This window comes from Amblyomma mixtum, chromosome 5 (genome assembly GCF_055824585.1).
Source record: "Amblyomma mixtum isolate Tamu chromosome 5, ASM5582458v1, whole genome shotgun sequence".
Taxonomy (NCBI): domain Eukaryota; kingdom Metazoa; phylum Arthropoda; class Arachnida; order Ixodida; family Ixodidae; genus Amblyomma; species Amblyomma mixtum.
Window position 1 is genome coordinate 14,746,848 of NC_143016.1, and position 23,112 is coordinate 14,769,959.

General features: G+C 50.6%; 1 protein-coding gene across 2 annotated transcripts in view; it reads left to right on the forward strand.

Annotated features, from left to right (window-relative positions):
• Reck (Reversion-inducing-cysteine-rich protein with kazal motifs) overlaps window positions 1–21,972 on the forward strand; it is a 60,071-nt gene extending 38,099 nt beyond the window's left edge. For both annotated transcript variants that reach the window (XM_089543416.1, XM_089543417.1), the window contains exons 9-15: window positions 3,175–3,290; window positions 5,172–5,306; window positions 6,089–6,280; window positions 8,127–8,231; window positions 9,165–9,345; window positions 19,547–19,959; window positions 21,063–21,972. In XM_089543416.1, the coding sequence (XP_089399542.1) occupies window positions 3,175–3,290; window positions 5,172–5,306; window positions 6,089–6,280; window positions 8,127–8,231; window positions 9,165–9,345; window positions 19,547–19,959; window positions 21,063–21,628 (1,708 nt within the window). In that variant the 3' untranslated portion in view covers window positions 21,629–21,972. The remainder of the gene's footprint in view (window positions 1–3,174; window positions 3,291–5,171; window positions 5,307–6,088; window positions 6,281–8,126; window positions 8,232–9,164; window positions 9,346–19,546; window positions 19,960–21,062) is intronic.
• Window positions 21,973–23,112: the final 1,140 nt, after the last annotated feature.

The following is a 23,112-nucleotide window of genomic DNA, read 5'->3' on the forward strand; positions in this document are numbered from 1 at the left end:
CTCGCCTAGCGCCCGCTCGCTCCGCTGCCGAAGGCGTAGAGGAGATTGACCATACTATTATTTTATTGTGAGATGATTCTGTTAACACAGCTATTTGTGAAAAGTAGGCCTTTTATTATAGCGCAGGCGACTTCTGAAGCGCCGGCCGCTTGCTAAACAGGCTATAGGCCTAGCGACGACCACGGCAGCCAGGCAGCAGCAGAGCTCGTCGCCCGGAGCGCCCGCGAGCGGTGCCGTTGCCGAAAGCTCCCAACATAATTGCAGACATGCTTTGTCGCTGCTCGAGTATAGCTGGCAGTTCTGATAACAAGGCGATCTTGTCTTTTCTTGTGATATTTGTACACCATCCCAAGCAGCGCTCAGGTACTGCTGCACGGCAGCGAAGTGTGACACCGCGGTTGTGGGCGCAGCTTGGGTAGAGCGGCGCAGCGATGCTTACTGGCATTTTGCAAAGTGTTTCGCATCCTCACGCGAACCCGCGAAGGCGATATTAGCGCGCGAACAAAAAACAAAAGTCGACGTCCTCACTCATTGGAATGAGATCTGTCAGAAACCGAGCTGCTGGGACTAGACATGCAGTTGTTTGCTTTCATGCGCTGGTCAGCACGTGTGTGAGAAAGCAGACGATGCAGCAGTAGGTGCCGCGTCACAACTTTTGTGGGCCCACGTGACCAAGCGAAGCAGTTGATCTTCCCCCTCTGTGACGTCACTGTACAACTCGGCGTTCCGAAACCGAAACCGAAAATCGTTCACCTAAAAATGCTATAATAAATTATTCACTTTGAATATATGAATCTTTGAGTGTGAATCATGCTTCCTGGAGCCATAAGAAACGTTTGAAACTAAGAACGCGCGAACCACAAATTTGGTGTCTCCACCCCTTTAACGCCAATTAAAAAAAAAGAGAAATAATTAAATGATCCAAAAAGAAAAAAAAAATTAAGCGAAAAACAGAGCATTAAAAAAACTCATAAAAAAGAAAACAAAAGTCTCGTCATAATAAGTTAGACGCAGGCAGATAGCCAAAGCACAGCGTGCAGTCCGCGAAATAAGTAATAGTAATAAAAAAAAGAAAAAACCCAAGACACTGCAAAGTCATTGTCACCGTAACAGTCAAAGAAAGCACTGAGCCTAAAACCCTAAAAAATTAGCTGATTCGAAAACCGCCTCAGTATCCCTTTAACGTGCACTGACATCGCACAGTACACGGGCCTCTAGAATTTCACCGCCATCGAAATTCGACCGCCGCAGCCGGGATCGAAGCCGCATCTTTTGGGTCAGCAGGAGACGATATAATGTTGATTGCCTCGCTGCTCAGGCGGCTGATATTCGTTGGGTGTGGGTGGAGCAAGCATGTCCCTTCATTTTCCCCGCTTTTCATAGTACCGATTTGGATGACCATAAACAAATATTTTTTTTTCCTCGAACCGGCAGCCAGTAAACCTTTGTGGACTGCCGGTAAATTGTCGAGTCATTAGCGCACTCATTGATTGGTGTGACTGGGTGATTAACCCCATGCTTATGAGGTGTACCGTCTGAAAACGACTGCAGTGCAGATAAAAGCGAGTGCAGGTAATCTAGCAGAGAGTGGTCCCGTTCATAACTGAGCGGAGACGGAACTGCGACTGGTATGCATTTCCCAAGTGATGTTTGCGCATGTACTTGAAAGTCGCCTTGCGATATCCCTTTACGTCTCACTCATGCGGACAGAATATGGGAGATCTAGTATTTTCTACGGCATGGCAGAACACGTGCGCACTTGAATGCGCTTACGGGCACACGCGTTTCGTGACTCGATCGTTGGTGAGATCGCAGTGCGGCAGCGATGGGAGCTCGACAGGCCGAGTGAAGTGAAAAAGAGCAACACAAATCAAAGGAGAGTGAACCTTGCAAAATTTGAAGACGCCCGTGAAGTTAATATCAATTATAATGTCTTACCCGGCATCAAGAGGAGCCCACACTGATTACACATTATCTCGGCACACGTCAGAGAACGTAATCAAGGTTAGTGAAAGGAACACTAAAAAGTAGTAAATTTAATAAAGTATTTAGGAAACATTTATTAAACCAGTTAAATACTGTTTAAAGTACATGCAGAAAGTTGTGAAAAAAAAAAGGAACGCACAGGCCTCGTCTATGGCATCTGTTGCACCCGAAAGGTATGAAGCCGGCACGATGAAGGAAGTGATTGATTTACTAGCCGGAGCGTTTGAATGTAAGATGGCGAGCCGAAGAGAGGCGCGTGCCGCAGGCACGAGAGTCGAGCTCCATTCGGCAGAACTTCGGCGTCACCGTCATCGGCGGCTGGTGCGGCTCCTACCGCATGATGCCGCTGCTACTGCTACATATCCTCACCTCACGATCAGCTAGAGTCCCGTGTGACGGGATAACCCGCGGTCTAAATGTTTGAATGAATCAGTGTTCAGTTTTTATTAGGCGAAGCATATTACAATAGGTAACCCAAGCCCTTCGTGACGGTTACACGCCGTGCACACCACGTGACACGTCACGACAGATAAGAGACGGGGCTCCAACTCGTGCCGTCGCTGCGGTTGCACGCCGTGCAGACCACGTGTATGGTGACGTCACACCACGTGACACAAGACGTCACGACAGATGAGAGACAGGGCTCCAAATTGTGCCGTCGCTGCGATTGCACGCCGTGCAGACCACGTGGTATGGTGACGTCACACCACGTGACACAATGACGTCACGACAGATGAGAGGCGGGGCTCCAACTTGTGCTGTCGCTGCGGTTGCACGCCGTGTGAATCACGTGGTATGGTGACGTCACACTCCCGCGCATTTCGAACGCGCGTTCACACTCGGTGTAGGTGAAACGCTCGCTCCACCGGGCAGGCGGACGCGGCTTCCGTGGCAATCCAGGCGCTCACCCAACGCGCGTCTCGGGTTTAGTCGGCGTTCCGCTGTAGCCATGCCGTTGTCTTCCCCCACGACGAAGGCTTCTAGTGGTTGTATTAAAATGACCAAGTATTCAACCAAGGAAAGCCATGTATTACCAAGCCTAGCCATCAATATGCTTCGCATCTGACTAGGCTTAACCTTAGCTAAGCCTCAGCCATTTTTTCCCTTCTTTTGCGTGAGGTCTAATGTTGCAACGGAAAATGAATAAAACGACGGTCCATGATCGTTCTTACGTAACCTGATTCTCAGGGCAGACTGCCTGGCCCTGGCGGCTCGTTGCACCGATGGACGGCAGCTGGCTCCGCTGTGCGACTCCCTGGCTCCTCCAGGGGCGCCCTGCCTCTCCATCCTGGCCCCGGTCACACGTACGTGTTTCCCTTTCACCTCTGCCACGACAGACAGCGTGGTATGGCAGCCGTGCTCAGCAACTGTGTAATTCCGGTACCGACCACGATGACTGCGCTGCGCGTTCTGCATTCTCTTGCGACGCCTAAAAGGAAACTGCGGGCTGCAAGCCGCATTCTGCTTACTGAAGCTCCGGACACATCTTTGCACCTTGTGCGCCCGTGTTCGCCACCGTGCATAGGCTGTGAACGCGTGGGAAGCCTCTTCTTTCGCTGAAGGCTTTGCCTGTGAAGACGTTTGCCAGTGTGGTCGTACACATTACTCTGTGCCGTCTACGAAGACATCTCTGATGCCGGTGCACGTGAAAGATGCCCCGGTGGTCGAAATTATTCCAGAGACCTCCACTATGGCAACTCTTTGCCTCTTTCCTTTTCACTTTCTCCTTCCTACCTTCTCTCGCGGCGCGGTTGAGGTGTCCCGCGAGAAGTGAGACAGTTTCTGCTCCCTTTGGTTTCCTAAAAACAAATTTATTCATCTGGCGGCACCTCTGTTTCCTGATTTTGCCCTTGATGCAGCTTTGAGCTGGACCGTTCCGCCTGTGAAGCCACAATGCAAGCTTTGGCCGTAGGTCATGGCTCACACCTGTGCCATTTTGCGCCCCTCAAACTTGAGCAAGGAGCGGGAGGATAGCCCAAGCTCATTGATCAAGGTTTCGACAAGGCGACTTGCCTTCGTCTCTTCTGAGACAACTCCTTTTCTAAACGATGATCAGCCCCCTGAGACCTTCCTCCCGTCCCTCGTCCAAGCTACATTTCTTCCTGCCCTCAATCTACCATAGACTTTGCATGCATCGGGATTTATACCAGCATCAAGGGTACCGATTCACGCCGAGTGCGTCGCAGGTGCAGATCCGACTCTTTGGCGATTAAAAAAAAAAATCTATCTAAGCTGCGAGCGATCCTCTTGTCTTCGTTCCGCGGGAAACTTTATTACGCTTACTCTATACTATGTAGGCCGCGGAACTCAGTGAGAGCAAGCTTAAACGCTGTCAGATTTTATTGCGAAAGCACTACTTACCGTGATCAAACCCAACCAAGAATATTGTGTGAAGCCTCGGAGCAACGCCGGTAAGCTCGGGTTAGTTCGGACAAGCATCGCGCAAGCTGCAGTCAATGGGACGAAGCTCGGGTATGCTCGGTGGCGCTAGCTGATGGGAGGAGGCAGGCGCAAGGTTTTGAAGAGTGAGAGCGAAGAATGCGGTTGCATGCATGTGCAGATCCCAGAAAGAAGAGGCGGAGAATGAACACATGCTTTCGCACGTCTAATCGGTTTAACTACTTTCAAACCCTGCCACATTTTTTAATTAAATCTCTGCGCCTTTCATCCGTTCTTTAGTCCCTTCCTCCAAACCGGTCTAGGTGCCTACCCGCCGTAAGGCGTGGTGTACCACGCCTTTCCATGTACTTACTTTTAACTCCTACACAGAAGCGCGCAGTGAGTGCAAGGGCCGTTACAAAACGTACCGCTTGTCCCACCCCATAAAGAACTATGCGCGGATGGCGGCGGGAGGCGAGCGCGCCCACCAGGGGCGCTGTGGCTGCGTTACGAGTAGTTGCGAGCCACGCCCGTGTCCCCGGTGGATGTCCTCTGAGAAGCAGCTCCCGCTGTAATAGCTGGGCAGTTATGGTGCCTTGTGGCAGGCCACAAATAGCGCTGCCTGAGGGAGAAGGCCAACATCAGATTGTCCGAAGGCCGGGAACAAAACACTGTGCATTTTTTCCTAGCATTCGTTGTTGACCCTGCATCCATCGTCGCAAGTTTGGTGCACTCCACCCCGTCAGGTACGGGTGAGCCGTCGTTTACTTACCTTCTGCAGCACCTTCTTACCTTTTTTGTTGCAGATACGGGGTTCATACCGGCAGCCGAACTGGCGACGCAGCCGTGCAGGTCGAGGCCCTGTGGAGGCTCCGCAATCTGCGTCGTGAACCGCCACTGCCCGCCGGGGCAGCCGTGCACCAAGTTCCACTGTTTGCCAGGTGTGCCAGCTTTGACAGCGTTGCCAATACTGTCTGTCGAATCATGTCTCTCAACAGGCGACATCGAAGCCTGCAGAGCTGTAAATGTTGGTACAGGGAACTTCTTACCGCCATTTCCTTTACAGGTATTTGACAGGTTTGACCCAGATTAGGTGCTCTGTAGAGTGGTGTTTATTGCTACAGGAATACTTGTCCTGTAGGAAAGCCTTGTTGCTACTCCCACCCTATGAGACACAACACAACGTTATATCGTTATATCACAACAAATTGTATTACAGTCAAGATGCAGTGTGTGATGGCGGAGTCGATCCGGAGCATCTGCACATGTACAAAAAAAAAAAAAGTGCCGCGTAAGCTCCCCCCCCCCCCCCCCCCTTCTCTAACCGGTTAAACTTATATCCTCTTGCCAGAGCACTCAGCCAGATGCGAACACAAATTCCCGTTCTCATTTGATTAAGCGCGCAGAAGGTGTGGGCAATAGAAAGACGTGCAGTTAACTCTGCTATGCTATAAATCGCATTTTTTCCTCTGCTCTAATTAGTTTTCCTCTGGACAGATAATAACCGTGAGTCGTATTCAACTTCAGTGTAGCAGAAGTAATAACAGAATTCGTATTTGCGTACAAAGTTACCGTTCCCTATCGTACTGTAGCTGCCTGCACACACTACACGGCGCTCAGTGGGCATCTCCTTCCGTGAGCTAAGTCAAAAGGTAGTGCTATGCCAGGTTAGCCCAAAGGGCTCGTTGGCCACAAATCTGAGGTTGGCCACGTGGTCGCACAGGCTGCCCCGTGGGCTTCTCATCCAACACGCTGGTGCCCCGAGGCTCGCTGGCCCGGCTTCCCCGGGCCGAGGGAGGCCGCCTCTGCTGGACCCGGTGCCAGTGCTCGGAGTCCGGTGCCCTGGTAGGCTGCACACCCACCGGCTGCGACGCCGCTGCACCCCGACCGTGCTGGCTCGCCGGGCGTCTTCGTGGTGAGCGTTGGCGATTCAGTCTTACAATTCGCGGGTCTGTACATTCTAAACACAAATATGCCTACATGGGTGTAAAAAGGGAGCAAGCTGTCCTCTACCGCACTCCCTTTTACTCTTACTCTCTTTTTACTCCGTCATGTTTAGAGTGATAAAATGGCTGAGGCTTAGCTAAGGTTAAGCCTAGTCAGATGCGAAGCATATTGATGGCTAGGCTTGGTAATACATGGCTTTCCTTGGTTGACGTTCATCCCGCTCTTCATCGGTCTCTGTGGCACGCTGAAGCTTTCGCTTCTCGTTGAAATCAGCCCTGCTTCTAGGCGGCATCCCAACACCTGGCCGCCTCGTAAGTGCCCGGAGAGCGAGGCAAGCTCAGCTTTATACCGCTGCTGTAGCGTCACGTGGTCAGCTGCAGCGCCTGTGGAGCCTCCACCGCCGCGGCCGACCGCGCGAGCCGGCAGCCCATCTCTCCTCTGCTGTGACGTCATGTTGTCACGTGGTCAGCCGCCGCGCCTCTGATGTGGAGCCTCCACCGCCGCGGCCGACCGCGCGAGCCGGCAGCCCATCTCTCCTCTGCTGTGACGTCATGTTGTCACGTGGTGTCACGTGGTCACGCTAAAGGTCAATGGTAGCTCCACCGCCGCGCTCGACGGGCTGTAGTGTAGCTCTAGTAATATGCTTCGCATAATAGGAAAAATGGCGTGTGCTCTGGCATCTTGCCATACCCTACTGTACGACGGGGCCTGTCTCGACCGCCCTTATCAGCTACGTGTCGTTCAGGAATATGTGCAAATAGCCGCAAGACTCTTCACCAGACCAATGGTTTTCCATCCTTTTATTGGTTTTGAAAAACTTACGCAGCTATTGAAAGTACAATTTGATCAATTTGAAAAAGAAGAGCGCCCGAGTACGAATGAAAACCCCCACATTTGCTTTTTGTGTACTTCTTTGAACACCGATAGACGCTATAACGGTACACTTCCCAACCCAACTGAGAAAGCAAAGAAATTTATATTTGTAATCAACTTGTTCATTTTCGTACTGAACGCGCTGCAGTTTTTTCCATCGAAGCATGCAAGTAACTGCATGCTTGGACGCTGTGCTTTGACTCTCATTAGTAGATAAGCTCAGTGTGCCAAAATATTACAGCGTTTGGACATTGAGCATTGGGCAGTGGCTTCTGTTATTGAAGATGATTTTAAACGCACTATCAAGACAGAGTCAAAAGAGTTCTGGCAGAACTTACCGAAGAATACGAAGCTTCTCTCACTCGCTTGCCCTGAGACCCCACTGTGCAGCTGGAGAATGTGTAAGAAATTAGTGTACGCCTTTACAGATAATCAAGAAACGGTTTTCCTTTCGTCAGCGCACTTTATATCAACCTGTTTTGAAAAGCAAACCAACTTTGCACGACTTTTCCTTCCTCGGTTTTATTTTTGTACATTCAATACACATTAACAATTCATTGTGTACTGACCAAGAGTACGCGTCCGGCTCATTTCAGTAGAGGTTACCATAACGGGATCATTTTCATGGCCTGAAATAGAAAGGAATCATTCCGTTGTCTTTATGGTCGTAGACTGGCGGACTTGGAAAATAATATGCCAGTCGATCAGCTCCTTGCTGCAGCGTGGCCTGCCAGCGTAGTGGATACAGATCGCAGCGGCACGCTCTTGTTTTCGGTCGATGATGTCTTTACGCGTTACATATGACGTGAACTCGGAGGAGAATAATAAATTGGTCACGAACGCTCTTTCTTGCTCTTGCTCTGACGAGTGTCTGAAAGCTTGCAGACGAGTTCGTCAACCAGTTGGCCAGATGTTGAACGCAGTTTATTCCGTTCCCGCAGCACCCGGGAGCCGGTTTCTGGTGCAAGGCTGCTTGCGGTGTCGCTGCGATGATACCGGCCATGCCAGCTGTGCCAGCGCGTCACTTGACTGCCTGAGCCCAGACAGTGAGTCGCTTTTCTTTAATCGTGCACTGACATCCGAATTGTGAGCGGTCAGGGATGGATATGTGAGCAATAAGCGGACGCCATCTCCCACGCCCCACCCAAGCGAGAAATCTCGTGTGGGGAAACCACAGTCTGCAATTTTTCGGCGAAGAGTTCCAGGCATACTTAATGCAAACGACTCCCTACCCCTTTTCAACAGCACCGTCTAAGGTCTAATTAATCCTCACCTGTGTGCGGTACGCAGAAGGTATACGGCTGCATATAAGGAAGAACACGCACACAGAGGAAACAGATTAGGAGCAAAGCATGTCGTTGAACACTTCCTCCACCACCGGGCCATATTGAGTTGGGAAATGAGGTGTTTTAAGCAGCGCACAAATATTCCCGGAGTGCTTTGACGCCCGACACTGCTGACAGAATGGTGCTTCACTTCAGCTTCCAGCATGCAGTTTCACACAGTGCAGTAGTTGGTTGTTTCGAACACAATAAAACGCAGTAAGAAGAAGGACTAACAAACGAGGACTGAAGACGAACTTGACACTACCGACGTTCGTCATTAAACGGCGTGGAGCATCCGTGGCATCTATCCTTCCTTCACTTAAAGCGTAGTGAACAAGGGTTGAGGGGAGCGCCTCAGTCTTCTAGCCAACGCTTCATCAAAAAGACTTGTCTTCGGCTGGAATACTGAGGCTTCTCCATCAACTCTTGTTCACTTTGTTTTGTGCTGTCAAGAATCCCATCCTCCTGCCCTCTCTACCGCGTCCTCTTGAGTTAGCACTGTGACGCGTGAGATGAAGCGCGCCCTGGGACTTCGGTTGTGCGCTCGCGCTCACCGCGGAGCCCTGGTATGCGACCAGCGTCGTCAGCCATCTATGCGTAACAACGCATCACCCTGTTAGACTCGGTCCGCAACGATTCGACGGCACCTCGCAGCGTCCTGCGGCTGCAGCCCCGAAGAGGACGGTGAGGACGAAGTCTGCGGCGCCGACGGGCGGACCCACCGGAACGCGTGCTTGGCCCGCTGCGCCGGCCTCGCCTCGGGAGAGTGGGTACCGGGGCCTTGTCATCAGGCGGACCCGTGCGCCGGAAGACAGTGCCCTGCCCACGCGCCCATGTAAGTACTGCATGCCGCACGTCCTCATGTTTGGCCTCTTCCAGGAAGGGTATCTCTGGTAGCGTACAGTCATCACCATCGCTGCGCGAGGAACGTGCGTCCTAGACAGCGCGTGCGTGGACATGCGCATAGTCACGGACACCGCGTGCAGCTCATGGTGTTATGACCACAAACTGAAATTGCCGATTACCGATAATAGGCCGACCGTCGGTCTTTGATCGGCAACCGACCTCATTGGCAACTGAGCCTTGGACCGACTTTAAACCAATGTTAAGCAAAGGTGGAGTTGCAATTGTTGAAGGCTGCCAAAGAAGGTTGGGTCGACGACATGTAGTGATGGAGCTGCCGATCGGTTTTTTAAAGGTACCGCACCTACGTCATGCGAATGTCGGGCAGAACAACTGGGGCGATAAAATACATGGCCCATTATTTCTACCATATAACCTCGCGCGCACTTTAAACGAATACCATAAATATTGCAAATTATGCGCAAAATTGGAGGAGACACTTAAGTTCCGCCTTAAAGGTATGACGCGAAATCGTGTTGATTTAATTACATATAGAAGTCATTCTCTATCTTACGTTCATAGATCACTGGGAGTCCTCATACACCTCCTGGTGCAGCGGCGCAGCGGTTAAGCGATGCACCACTGCCTTGCGATGGCAGGCACTCCCAGTGGGGGCCTTTGTGGAGCCCAGGTTGCCCTTTCCGAGCGACCAATCATTAATTTTACTGCCGCCTGTCACGATAGGCAGCCTCACTACACGAGTTTAAACTTTTGACGGGTGCTGTACAACCAATACTGCTAACACGTATTAGACGCATCACGTCGTACGATTTCGAAAAGTGACAGAAGCGCTGCTTACGCAGTAATACTCTGCGATGGTCTTCTAGGCGGAGGGAGTCAGGTACCCGCGGACTGAACATCGCGTGTGCCAGCAATTATCTCAGCGGAGCGATCCAGTGAGTGAGACCTTGCTTGGTGACGCCTAGATCTAACCCCGACGTTGGAATGAACCTACGTCGCGGCATCCAATAACGCTTGTCTTTTCTTCTCCGGTGGCTCTGTTTCTGCGCGAACACTGACCAGATCATTATGTTCGTTAACGACCTATACCTCGAGGTTCTCGTTTCTGCTTGAAAGGCTTCTGACCGAGTCCGTTGATTGGATGGCGAGCAGGAAGAAAGTGCACTGGGAAACTAGGAACGGGCGGGATAGGTGGGCGTTGATTGACGTCTGGTTTATTCATGACAACTAGGGGCCCGTTATGCAGCACTGTGGAAAGAACAAATATAAAACGCTGAGATAAGTCCTGTTCCTACCTCCTTTTTTACTGCGCTTTGCTGAAACCAAGCCTTTCTAGTATACCGTTGTCTTGTGTGCGTGGGAGAGAACGCATGGGCAAAGCCGGGTGCTCTTCGATAATCGAGCCCAAGGCTATTGCTTATTCTCTCCTCGTCTCGTGCTTCGCTCGCCGCAGCACAGAATTAAGAGTGACGGCCTCCTTGGCTGACGCATCGATAAGGCGGGTTCCGCTGTTTTCCTGCGTTAACTACGGTGCAATGAAAACAATTCTGGAAAATGGGGTTGGTTTCTTGCTTTAATTACCCGCTTGGCTTATCTAGAAGGAAGACCACTCTTTGTTTCGACCTTTCATTTTTGTGGTCAACTAGCGATTTATTCAGGAGCTCGAATAAGCACATTTTAACGAAAGGATTTGTTGTCTGCGCACGCCTTTTGTTCCTTCATGATAGACCAAGACTTGTTCCTTTAGATGTGTCGGATGGGATCAGTGATATTGCCTGTTTAGCTCAGTGAGATCCTGTATTTAAAGAGCTGTGCAAATATATAGAAACGTCAGCTAGGAAGGTTAAAAGTCTTCGAAAGAGGTTTACAGTGCCGCTTGATAGTCGACAGAACGCTACGATAGTGGACAAGACAACGTGAGAAAAGCCAAACGCATCTAAACTTTTCTGCCCTTGCTTCTTGACATCACCTGAAGCTACTCCATATAACAATTTCGCTTCCCGTATTTTTCTCCGATTTCCCCTAAGAGATGAGTTTCGCTTGTAGTAGTTCATACGAATGTCAAAACCAGTTTTATTGCCAACAAAACTGTGCGCAGTGCCTTGAAGTCCAGTTAGTTTGCATCCAAATAAGTGGTCAAAACTAGTTATCGAACGCCCAATTTGAATACATCAATTCATTACTGTGCCATCCCAGCAGCAATGTGTGCCCCTGAACGCCCTACTCTACTGCCGATTCTTGTTGCGATGTCCAGTATCCATCGTATACACGTTACTATGGTAACCGTTGCTAAGCTACCACGCGAAGACTTTCACGTTCGTGCAGCGGTTTTCCATAGAACCTCTGAAATATGACGAGCACTGCCGGGACAGGCTAGAGGATGGGACGGCCACGCTGCGCTCACGACGTCCTCTCGAATCTGAGTCGTCTGAGCGGCCGAGGTGTGCTGCGGAGCAAGTTTCTGCGAATCGACCAGCGTAACATGAGACCTTGCATCGAATCGACTAGCGGAACAGGCATTCCCTCTCCCGCGGGCCGCCTTTGCCCTCTCCCCCTTCTTCTAGCGCAGCGAGGAAATCCGCTCCACATCGATCAATGAGATTCGCCATCACCATTTTCTTTTTCTTGCCCTTTTCTTGCTCTAGTACTCGTGCTGCGTCTGAAAGTCTTGCTTTCTAGTTATGTGGCTGTGTTGGTTCGCCGGTGCGAACCTATTACGTTCAGTATTTATGAAGTCTTTAACTATTCACCAGCCGATTGTACTCTACCGCCATACCGCTTTCATGCCCGTATCTTGTACCATTTCCAAACCTATTTTCATATGCTTTTTTTTCGCCTTTAGTCCGCACTCGGAACTCCGCATCAGTTCGAGTAAATCACAGAGTTAAATCGAATAAACTCAGATACATTCGTTGATTAATAAACCACTCCCCACTCCTGTTTTATCCCCTATTTGTAAAAAAAAGCAATACAAAAACATCCGTTGCACTCCAGCGCTCTTAGTGTTTTGTTTATCTCCGGGTGTATACCCCGAGACCCGCAGCCTTTCGGCTTCTGATTGCTGAGAGGATAGTTCTGCTTCATCCTGCCCCTGGTCTCAAGAGCGTTCTTACGTCGCATCTGGGCCGCCCACGCACGAGCGTACTATTAGGTAGTTTTAGGTCTCTCGTACGGTAAACATGCGAACTACGGCAACAGCGACCGGACGACAAATGCGGGCAGGCACGACGCAACGGTAACAACGGCACCGCGTTACCGTATACCGGCCGCACTATTGTCGGATACAACTGAAGAACAAAGCGACAGGTACCCCTCAAAGGAGACCCTCCAGCCAATGGCGTCGACCAATTTTCATGCCACTCATACTTATGCGGCGCGAAAAAAAAAAACAAGGACAAAGCGAGCGAGAAGACACGACACGGGCGCAGTGTCGAGTCGTGTCCAATGCTAACCAACTTGCCCAGTTTTCCGTCCTTATTTTCATGCCACCGCAGTTAATCCGCTAAAGCCACGGTTATTATCCTTTCATTTGCCTCCGCCTGTGATTTCACGCTTGCAGGTCAAAGAGGATTACTTACGACAAGCTGAAATGGGCCTGTATCGATAGATTACCGAGTTCTAACGACGAAGACGCCACTTTTTGTGTAAACAGAGCTTCTATATCAAGAAAAAGGGGGGGGGGGGGGGGGGGGGGGAGAGAGAATGAAATATAGGTGTCGCCACAGCCGGCCGCTTTCGCAAGCAGGCTGCGGTGAGTCAAGACAGTTTTTCTTTTTCTGTGTGTTTCGGATCACAGAAGCTAGGCTGCACCGCCTCTCACTTCCAAACGGCGATCACAGAGTCTCTTTCGGTCTTGGCATCACGAGTGTCATTCAAGGGGCGCGAAAATTTATAAATCCCGGTTTCAAAGCAATAAATGGGTCTTTTGCAACCGGACAAAAAAGAAACGTAGCTAGAAAGGGCCCTAGCATCGTTTCTTACAAGAACAAAAATTTCTTGCATGACTATCGCTTTAAAAAGACGTGGGCGGGCTTTACCGTTATCCAGGCGAGCTGTGTGTACATTCAGGACATAAAAGTTGGCCCACAGTGACCTCGCATGTAAGCCATATATTGCATTTCCGCATTAAAAGGAAAACAGTTTGAACGACAAGTTTATGGAGAACTTGTCTATCGACGCAGTGTCTATGTTTTGCATCAAATGCCAGAATTCACTATTGAAAGTTAAAAAAAAGAACATTAAGCTAACTGTGCGTCTCCTCAGGGGCACATTTTTTTTTTCTTTGGTTCTTCTGTGACTTTGAAGTGAGAACTTCAACGTTTCTTCAGTAGCGGTCAAAGCGTCATCTGGTATTCGATTATAACGTACAGCTTTTGTCGGTATTACACAGCTCGCGGACTTTGTTACTGAGCCGTGTATATTATGAGTCTCTTGTAGCACTCATGGAAGTTATAATATCCGGAGGGGGTGAGTGCGAGAGCAACTCTGCCCTTCGGCGAATTTCAGTCCGTGCTGGCTATGCAAATGGCGATACATAATGGCGATGCAGAGTTGCGTGGCCTAGAAACAAACACGGTGAGTATATTTTTGACGAAAGTTTTACGTATATATGCAGATATGCAAACTAGCGACCGTTTCGCACTATTTCTCACTAGTTCATATGCCAAGAATATCGCTGCACGGTCTGCTGAAAGTCGGTGCCGGCAAAATGTTGTCAGAAGAAATCAGTGCACTCGTCTGCGAGTTTTGGATTGTACGCCATGCCGCTAAACATGCAGTAGTGAACAAAAAGACATGTTGTTGCGGCATTGTCTGATTAATGTCGTACTTGACGTCGACTATGTCCTCTGGATCCAGTCGTGAAACACGAGTCAGGCTTTGTGCGCACTTGGTATCAGTGACGGCATCTATGTAAGCGACAGTCGTCCCCTTGTTCAGGTGCTGGTGCTCATTGCTGAAATTAGTCAGGAGTACATCAACTTTGCCGTCTTCCAGAAACACGACCGCCCGAGGTACTGCAATACCACGGTCGAGAAGCAAAAGTTGTTTACTCTCGACTATACCTTCAGTGTCTCGAATGGTATGCGAACCGACAGTCACCAGTATACTGGAGCGGGGAGGCACAGTCACTTGCTCGTCAAGAATATGGAGCGCCGACGGGAGGGCATCTGTGGTGTCAATGGCATTCTCTGTCGAAAACTGGACGGACTGGGACTGCAGGTCGATGATGGCTCCGTTGTCCGTTAGGAAGTCCATATCCAGGAGAACATCACGAGAGCAATCAGCGAGGACAACAAACTTTGCAGGGAACGTTTGCCCTTGCACCGTGACCCTAGCCGTGCACATTCCTATCGGCGTAATCAAATGTCCAACTGCGGGCCGTCCCAAGCTGTCATAACCTTTTTGAGCACAGCGGCGAATTGTCTACTGAGCACAGAATAATCGGCACCAGTGTCAACTAAAGCAGTTACGGCTGTGCCGCCTACTGAAACGTCTAAATCGGCCGGTGGTGGCGTCTTGCGGTACAGTCGAGGAGTCTGATCGCGGCTTTGGTGCGTCGAAGGGATGCGGCGTCGAAGAGAAGCGTCGTGGTTGCGAAGAAGTGCGGCGGGTTGTCGGCTTGTCTTAACATGCTGTCGTTCGTGGGTCGTCGAGGACGGTGTGTGGCACGGCATTGGCGATGTGTCTGGCGGCGTTGGAGGGTCTTGTTCTTGTCGTCGAGCAGCCGCACCTCCAGAGGCTGCCGCGTCTAGTTTCCCCTACGGGGACTTCTAGACTGGCTCTGGTCGCTGGGTCCCGGAGAACTGTAGCGGCGCGGAGATGGTGATCGCGAGATGCGACGCTGGCCAGAGTCCGCATGGGAGATGTAATCTGCGATCTCCCTTGGTCGCTCTCCAGGCAGCGGAAGGGGAGCACCGAAGGGGAACCCTCGAAGACCCATCTCCTTATATGGACAGCGGCGCCAGATGTGCCCAGGTGCCCCGCAATGGTAGCACAACGGTCGATGGTCCGGGGTTCTCCAGACGTCAGTTCTGCGACGCCTAGGTCGCTGGACAATGTTCGACTGGGAAAGTGGAAGCTGAGGAGCGGCTGGCGTCGGTGCTTCATATCGTTGGGTCGAGGCCGGAAGGAAACGGCTTGCGGCGGCAGCATAACTCAATGTTTGTGGCGGCGGTGGAGTGGCTGCCGGAAGCTGCGACGTACCTAATGCTTGTTCGACCTCCTCGCGAATGACATCTGTAAATGATGCAATCTGCGGCTGAGCAGGGGTGTGCTGCAAAGCCTTCGCCACCTCTTCCCTTACAATGGCTCGAATGACCTCACGCAGCGATTCTCCTGAGGTCATGGAGGTTCCCTCAGTACGGGTGCAGAGCACCGATACGTTAGTGCGCTCGTACTGTCGTGCCCGCATGTCGAGTGATTTCTCAATGGACATTGCTTCCTTGACGAAGTCGTTTACTGTTGCGTGTGGACTCCGAACCAGGCCTGCGAAAAGCTGCTCCTTTACACCCTTCATCAGCAATCGCACCTTCTTTTCCTCCGGCATGCTTGGGTCTGCGCGACGGAAGAGGCGTGTCATCTCTTCCACGTACACCATTACACTTTTGTTCGGAAGTTGGATGCGATTCTGCAGAAGAAGGTCGGCCTTCTCCTTGCGAAACGTACTGGTGAACGCCTGGAGAAATTCTGCTTTGAATGTCTCCCATGTTTGGAGGCAAGATTCATGGTTTACGTACCATGTCCTTGCAGAGTCTTCCAGAGCAAAATAGACATGGCGCATCTTTGAGTCCCCGTCCCAAGAATTGAATGTGGCCGCCCGGTCGAACTGGTCCAGCCAGTCCTCGGCGTCCTCATGAGGTAGGCCACGGAAACGCGGCGGATCCCGTTGGTGGTGGTGGTGGAGAAGGACTGGCGCAGTTGATGCTGGAGGATTCATTGCAGCAGCGCCGGTACTCCTTGTTGACTTGTGGTCGGGGAGCAGCCCGAACTCGGGAGATAGGCCTTGTAGTCGGCGGCTGCACTGGTGAACGGGCGTGTCTACCGGGGGTGGTCGACCTCTGCTGGAATCGCGGCTTGATGGGGGCGTCCGGTACATGAAAGATGTACCCAGCACCTCCACCAGATGTCACGTCGGTGTAAGACGCGCTAACGCTCGAGGTGGTTTGGAAGGCTCCCAAGAACGTCCGGTGCCGAGTCCGACGGTGGCGAACTTCGTCCTTTTCGCTTAATTTCCTCACGTCGTCGTCTTCAGTAGTGCTAGCGTCAATATGTTCAATGTTTTAGTAAAAATGCAAATAATCACTGATTGAAAAAATAAGTTTGCTATTTCCGAGTACGTTACGATGCAAATGCCATCGTCTTGCGCAAGAAGTTGTTGGGAGTGGAACTGTTTGCCTTCAGTTCGGTTTCAGTTTTTGTCCTTTTACGGGCACCTTCCATTCCGTTCATTTGCCGTCTGCTATAAATTATTCTCAACTTCCTGCCGTTTTAAAGTGGCATGCTCTGAGGTTATATGTAGTACTGCAAATTTCTATAAGCGCTATAGGTGCAGTGTGAGGTTAACATGACCTCATCAATACTGCTGAAATGGCAATTATCCGCGACCACAACTACGGTATGAAACACCATCAGCTTCCACTGCATTTAAGAGTAGCGCAGTCCGCTCTTTACTAATTTTGAAGAGATATACGTTCAGTGAAAGTTCAGTTTTTCGACCTTCTCTGGAGAAACGCCGGAACGACAATCCAAGTTGTCGGGAAGAACATTGTTCGCCCGAGCCTGAAAACTCTGTCTGTTATCGACATTTTCGAAGATTCGGCCCTGGCGTGAGGCACTACAGTGGCTCCATAGACTGGAGACGTCACACGCAGTGGGCTGAGCTAAACGACAGGACCTCAGCTCAAAACCCGCAAATTTGTGAAAGCAACTGGGTCTCTATAATGATGTAGGTAAAGAAATTTACAGCGGGTGTTAATAGATTAAGGATGGAGAAGTGCGATTTAATTAGAAAAGTCGAATTTCTTTTCGTGCGGGACCAATGGGGTTCGTCGTATACGTTACCCCAAAAACAATTTATATGGATCTTGTTATCAGCTTTCCGTGTTAAACAACAGAGGCAGGAACATAACGACACAGGGTTTATTCTCCGCTCGTGGAGTTTGTCTCCTTAAATGAATTCTAAGTACCATGACCGAAGAGGTTTATTAGGGCATCCTTGAAAAGGTTCCGCTTTCGTAGGAACTCAAGAATCTGGGATCTGTATATGTGTTTCAGCAGAATTGTGACCTGAAGCACTCTTCTACGTTTGTGAAAAATTGGTGGACGAAGAGTACGATGTACATTATGGAGTCTTCAGCCGGTCTACTGAGAATATTTCAATTGAACATCTCTGGGTAGACATCTCGCGTTGTGTGAGGTACAAAAAAGCAAGCAACGCCGCACAGAATGTCAACCTGCTGCTGCGAAAGTGGGGAAACAGAAACCAGACGTTTAGTGACATCTTCCTGGACTCCATGCTTCGGCGGCGTCAAGCAGTGATCGACGGAAAAGGCTTGCATTTGAAGCACTGACGCATTAGGTTAATGTGACAAGGTATCCTTGAAATTGCTGCTTCATTCCGCAATCAAACAGATATTATAGCCGATACCTTCACGCAGCGCAAAAAGCAGGTCTTCATGATAATCGCTGTTGGAATAAATTGTGGCTTAATGTGATGATAAATTTTGGCTGCTATTGCGTTCAAAAGTCTGACTTTGTGATCCCACCAACCTCGTGCGCAAGGTTTAGTGCGGTAAAAAAAATTTAAATTCGAGGAACTAAATATATCTTTTTGTTCACTACTGTATATATTGTAGCTTCAATCTGAGACAAACATGTCGTGTTATAACTTCCGTGTTCTCTCCTTTTTGACGGACTGAAGCTTCTTTGAAAGCTTTTGTTAGAATACGGACCTTACTCTAGATTATCTTCCGTAGAAGAGAAGCCGCCGAACTGGTACTTGCGAGCCTATAACAAGAATCTATGTGCTGAATACTGGAACAAACAAGTCACAGAATTACTCACGCTTGGTACACATCCAGAGTTGCTTTCTGAAGTAGTGCACGCTGGCACAAGGTGACCAAAGTAATAAACCATATGTCACCCCTTTTGCGTTACTAGCCATCAGCCATCAGTCATAGCATGGCCAGGTCTCTGTGAATCCTAGTGGCGGCTAAACCTCTGTTGCGGGTTGTGACCGTAACATGCTCGTGTGTGGCGTGTCCTCACGGCTTAGGAGGTTATAATTGTAGGCTGCTTATAATATGTTAAATGAACAAAAACTGCAAAAGACACAGGTCAGAAGCAAGAGACAACACAGCCGCCCTGTGTTCTATCCTGCTTTTGTCCTCTGTGTTTTGCCATTTTCCCTGTTTTATTGTCCTCACGGCACTTTTTTGAATCTCCGGCAGGTTATTTGACGTATTCGCGTAGGCAGGCCGCACATGTGCACTCTCGACTAGCGTCTGTCCTGTGTATTTGTCTTCTTGTCCCGTGTGTTCACTAAGCGATAGCAAATATGATTCCAAACGCTTTCCAACTAGCCCAAGTTTCCGCCTTAATAACACTCTCGATGCTTTCGAAGCTCTTTGCTGCGCATAAATTTGCCTTCTAATTCAACAACAACAAGCGCGTCTATTTAACGCGCAAGCCTCAATGCGAGCATTTACCTATTTCTTTCCTTTTTTTTATTTACAAAAAATCAAACGCCAAAAAATTTAAACTGTTATGCTTTCTGACCATTAAAGCTGCTAGCGTTCACTTTTTTGGCGTTGAAATCAATGCTCTCTACCACGTTCGTTCCTTTTTTTCATTGAACTGTACTTATTCTGGCCCCCGACAAATGCCCGATGACAGCAGGGAATACTTGGCCGAGCACCATCGCCACACGGATCAGTTTCCGCGATCTTTACCTGTCGTGAGTGTGGAGTGCTCGGGCGCGGGTTGTTTTTAATCGGCCATTTCCCGTACTATAGGCCCATCTTGCACACTAGATTCTCGCGTCACGAACAAAAATGATAACAGCCCTTTCCTGCAGCCTTGAGCGTGAACGAACAAACACTACAATGATACGTGGCAATACCGCTGCAACACTAACCTGCGGCGCCTCTTCTCTCTGCCCCTCCACTGCGCAGGTGCGTAGCGTGGCGTCGTGCGTGTCTGGGCCCGTGCAAGCAGTTCGTGTGCGTCGGAAACGCCACTGGCAGCGGGACGTGCTATGGCCCGGTCTGCGACACCGAGGGGCATGAACATTCGAGTGTGTGCGCGCTGTTGACCAGCCGCGGCGGGGACCCTGCCCCGTGGCTGGCGCACAGAGGCCCCTGCGAGCTTGGGTGCCGCTCAAAGGGCCCCGTGTGCGGCCTCGACGGCGAGACGTACGTCAGCGAATGTGCCGCGTGGTCGCAGCGGGTGTTAGTCGATTACCGCGGACCCTGCCTGCACCGACACAAGCCCGACGAGTGTGGCCGGGTGCGCTGCCCGCCTCTGCCCCCTGGCGGATGTCCCGCGCCATTAAAGCGGCTGCCTGGCACCTGCTGCCCCATATGCGGTGAGCGCTGTCGTGCTTCTCGTAGGCGGTGTGAAGCTGCAAGCGTTGCTCTTCGGCCGGATTCGTTAGACAGCGCTGTCCGCTGAAAACAGTTACATCTACGGTATGTTACGGTGTGGTATATGGCAGGGTTATAGCATGGTATCCCTGTTAAAGAAGTCAGAATGGAAGTGGCCAAAACACAATGGGAACCGCGTTTGGAATCCGGTTGGTTCAAATGTCTCCAGATAGGTGCAATTGTATTTTGGCCACTTCCAAATAGCCTTTTTCACATGGTATGCGGGATTAAACTTCCCAAAGCAACACATACGGGCAATGAGAGACGCCGTATAGTGGAGGACCGCGGATTCATTTCGGTCACCTGCGGTCCTTTGACATACACTGACATCGCACAGCACACGGATGATATCAGTGCTCGCTAAATAACCCGCTGTGTAGGTTACTGGCACGATTTACTGTCACTGCCAGCAAGGTAGCCATCGCCAGCAGCTCCGGGCTCGGGTTAGCATGACCGTTCCATAAATAGACGAGCACGACGGTCCTCCGCGAGCGTCCTTCAGAATAGCGCCATGCTGCACGATGAAGACCTCAGGAAAGGCAAGGACAGTAAACACTTCCGCACCTTAGGCAGAGAAGGTCACTCTCAGGACAACTGCGCGTACTGTCCATTCCGGTGAACCTCCAGTCCTGCCCTCTGCTTAAGACATGTCGGTGACCCTTTGGCGACTACTCTCAAAGCTCGGCCATAGCTGTACATCTTACAAAAGTGTAAGATGTTATTAGGACTTTCCTCAGTTTTGCGCAGTTGGCGCCGGCTTTCGCAGGCTTGTCGCCGGGCACCGACCGGCAAGAATGCACTTCTGGCCTATACGAGCACAGCATCTCCCGCGTATGAGGCGGATGCGTAACCACTAGGCCATCGCCGTGGTGTCCTAGTGGTTAGAGCATCCACTTTAACAATACCAACACTAATATGTGCACATTTCTTCGCGATCTGAGACCAGCTGACCCTGGATCAATCGCATTACACTCTTATAACCGTCCTAATATTTTTTCTTTTGTTCACTCATTAAGTAACGGCGGCGCACTTTCCTCTATGACAGGCTGGGGCCTGCGGCTGGTACTGGATCGCCCCTGGCGTGACACCGGAAATGACGAGGAGGCAGAGCGCCCGCTGTCCGGCTTGCTGTGGTGGCTGCGTGCACAGCTGTCCAGCACCCAGTGCGACCTGTTCGGGCACCTGGACTCCGCGCTTCCGGGCTTCCTCATGCTACTAGTCATGCCCACGTCTCGGCCCGCTTCGTGGAATCTCTGCCGCGCTGAGGCGCAGCGCCTGGATGCCCTGGTGCGCGTACGAAGTCCTGCATTGTTCAGCCTCGCCCCCATGGAAGCCGTGGCCGGATCGGGGGGACTGCTGGACCAAACTGCGGAACCCGCCTCGTCGGCGCCTGGTGCCGGCAGGCTTTCCACGCGTGCATCGTTGTTGCTGCTTGTGCTACTGCCTTTGCTGGTAGTGGTTGCAGCGTACCCCGCTCCTCTACTCAGGCCTCAGGAGACAACAGAAGTGGGCATGTCCCAGCCAAGGCCAGCGCCTGCGCCGCACGCCGCTTCGGCTGGGCGGACAGTGAGCCGCCAGTCAATAATTGCCGTGTGCCGCGAACGTGGCTGACCATTACACCAGCCAGGATTGGAGTCGCAATACAACGCTGAGGTGCAGCTCACACGAGACGCATGGGCGATATAGAGAGTCCGGCTGTCCGCACCAAGAGGACATGCATTGGCTGTTCCGGACAGCCTACCTGCACAGGCGGTGTCAGCGTTTTCATTAACGCCTCTTGATGAATATCCCGAGTGGTTGTGATGACACACCAAAGATAACTTCTGGCAGGGTGATTCTCGCAGCTAATAGACCTGCCCCGTTCCTTCGGATGCCAGTACGCTTCGCCCATGCTTTCACGCAACGATGCCGCATGAGGGAAAAACGTGTGCTGAATACATGATTTTTGCTCCTGAGGCTTTGCCATGCTGTGGTCCCCACCGTCTAAGTGTGTCCGTTCATTCATGGCATTATCTTCTCACGGGTCAGCAACAACGAATCTGCAGTAGTAAAGAACAGAGCCCGGCTGGCGCCCTGAAAGTTCAGGTCGCTCGAAAATATCTGAGCTCACGCCTGCTGACGCACAAAAACAGTTTTTGTGTGCCCCACATCTGAGTCGCACCCTTTCATTATTTTTCGGGTCCTTTCGAGGACTGCTGCCACGCGTCTACAATGCACGTTCAGTGGTACCGAGAACCGAAAAAAACCTTTGAATGAACATCTCTTTAGCAAGCGTCCTTCTCAGCGCGTGCTTAAACGGCTTCCTAAAACACCTTTTTCAGTTTTTTTCTGGCTTTCTTATAATCGTCGCAAGCTTTCATGTCCGTAGCATGCCATTCATAGCGCGACAAAATTAATACGTCTCTTCCGGATGGCATATCATTGTCAAAGAGGAAATGAATGAATGAAGCTCCAGTTCACTCACTATGGTCTACTTTCAAGAAACAGCAGTATGTTGAGGGGTAGCTTGGAAGCACTTTAGAATTGATCAGTGGAGATAAATAAATATAGATATCATCACGTACTATCACTTCCTCGCGAATCCGGCCACTTTGCGCTGCTTAGAGGAGTAGACGATATACTCCTATTCTGAGGAGTATATAAAACCCCTTTTCGGGAGTGCGCTACGCGATGAGCCATTTACTCCTATCCGGGAGTTTTTCGGTTTGCAGTGATAGGCGCAGCCTGATGCACTACACCCTCTTCTAATGCCGAAAAGGCTTTCACTTTTGTCTTCGAGCCGCGAAGCTTGCTTTCAATCAATTGATGGGGTAGCTCTGAATCCAAAACGTCTTAGACCGTTGACATGACCTGATGTCGCAGGCAGCTAATGCGCTATATAATAACGAAGTTCCTTGCGTGCGGACAGGGACCGTTTAACTTTGCTACCCTACAAGGCTGCAACAGCCTCCACAGGTTTTAACGTCATGCTTCCTGGACAATCAGTTAGGGGGGTGACGCATGCCTGCATTCAAGAGCATTTTATCCGTATTTCATCCCTGTATTCGCAAGCAACCTATAATAAGTACGTGATCCCTAATCCTAATTCTAAATGT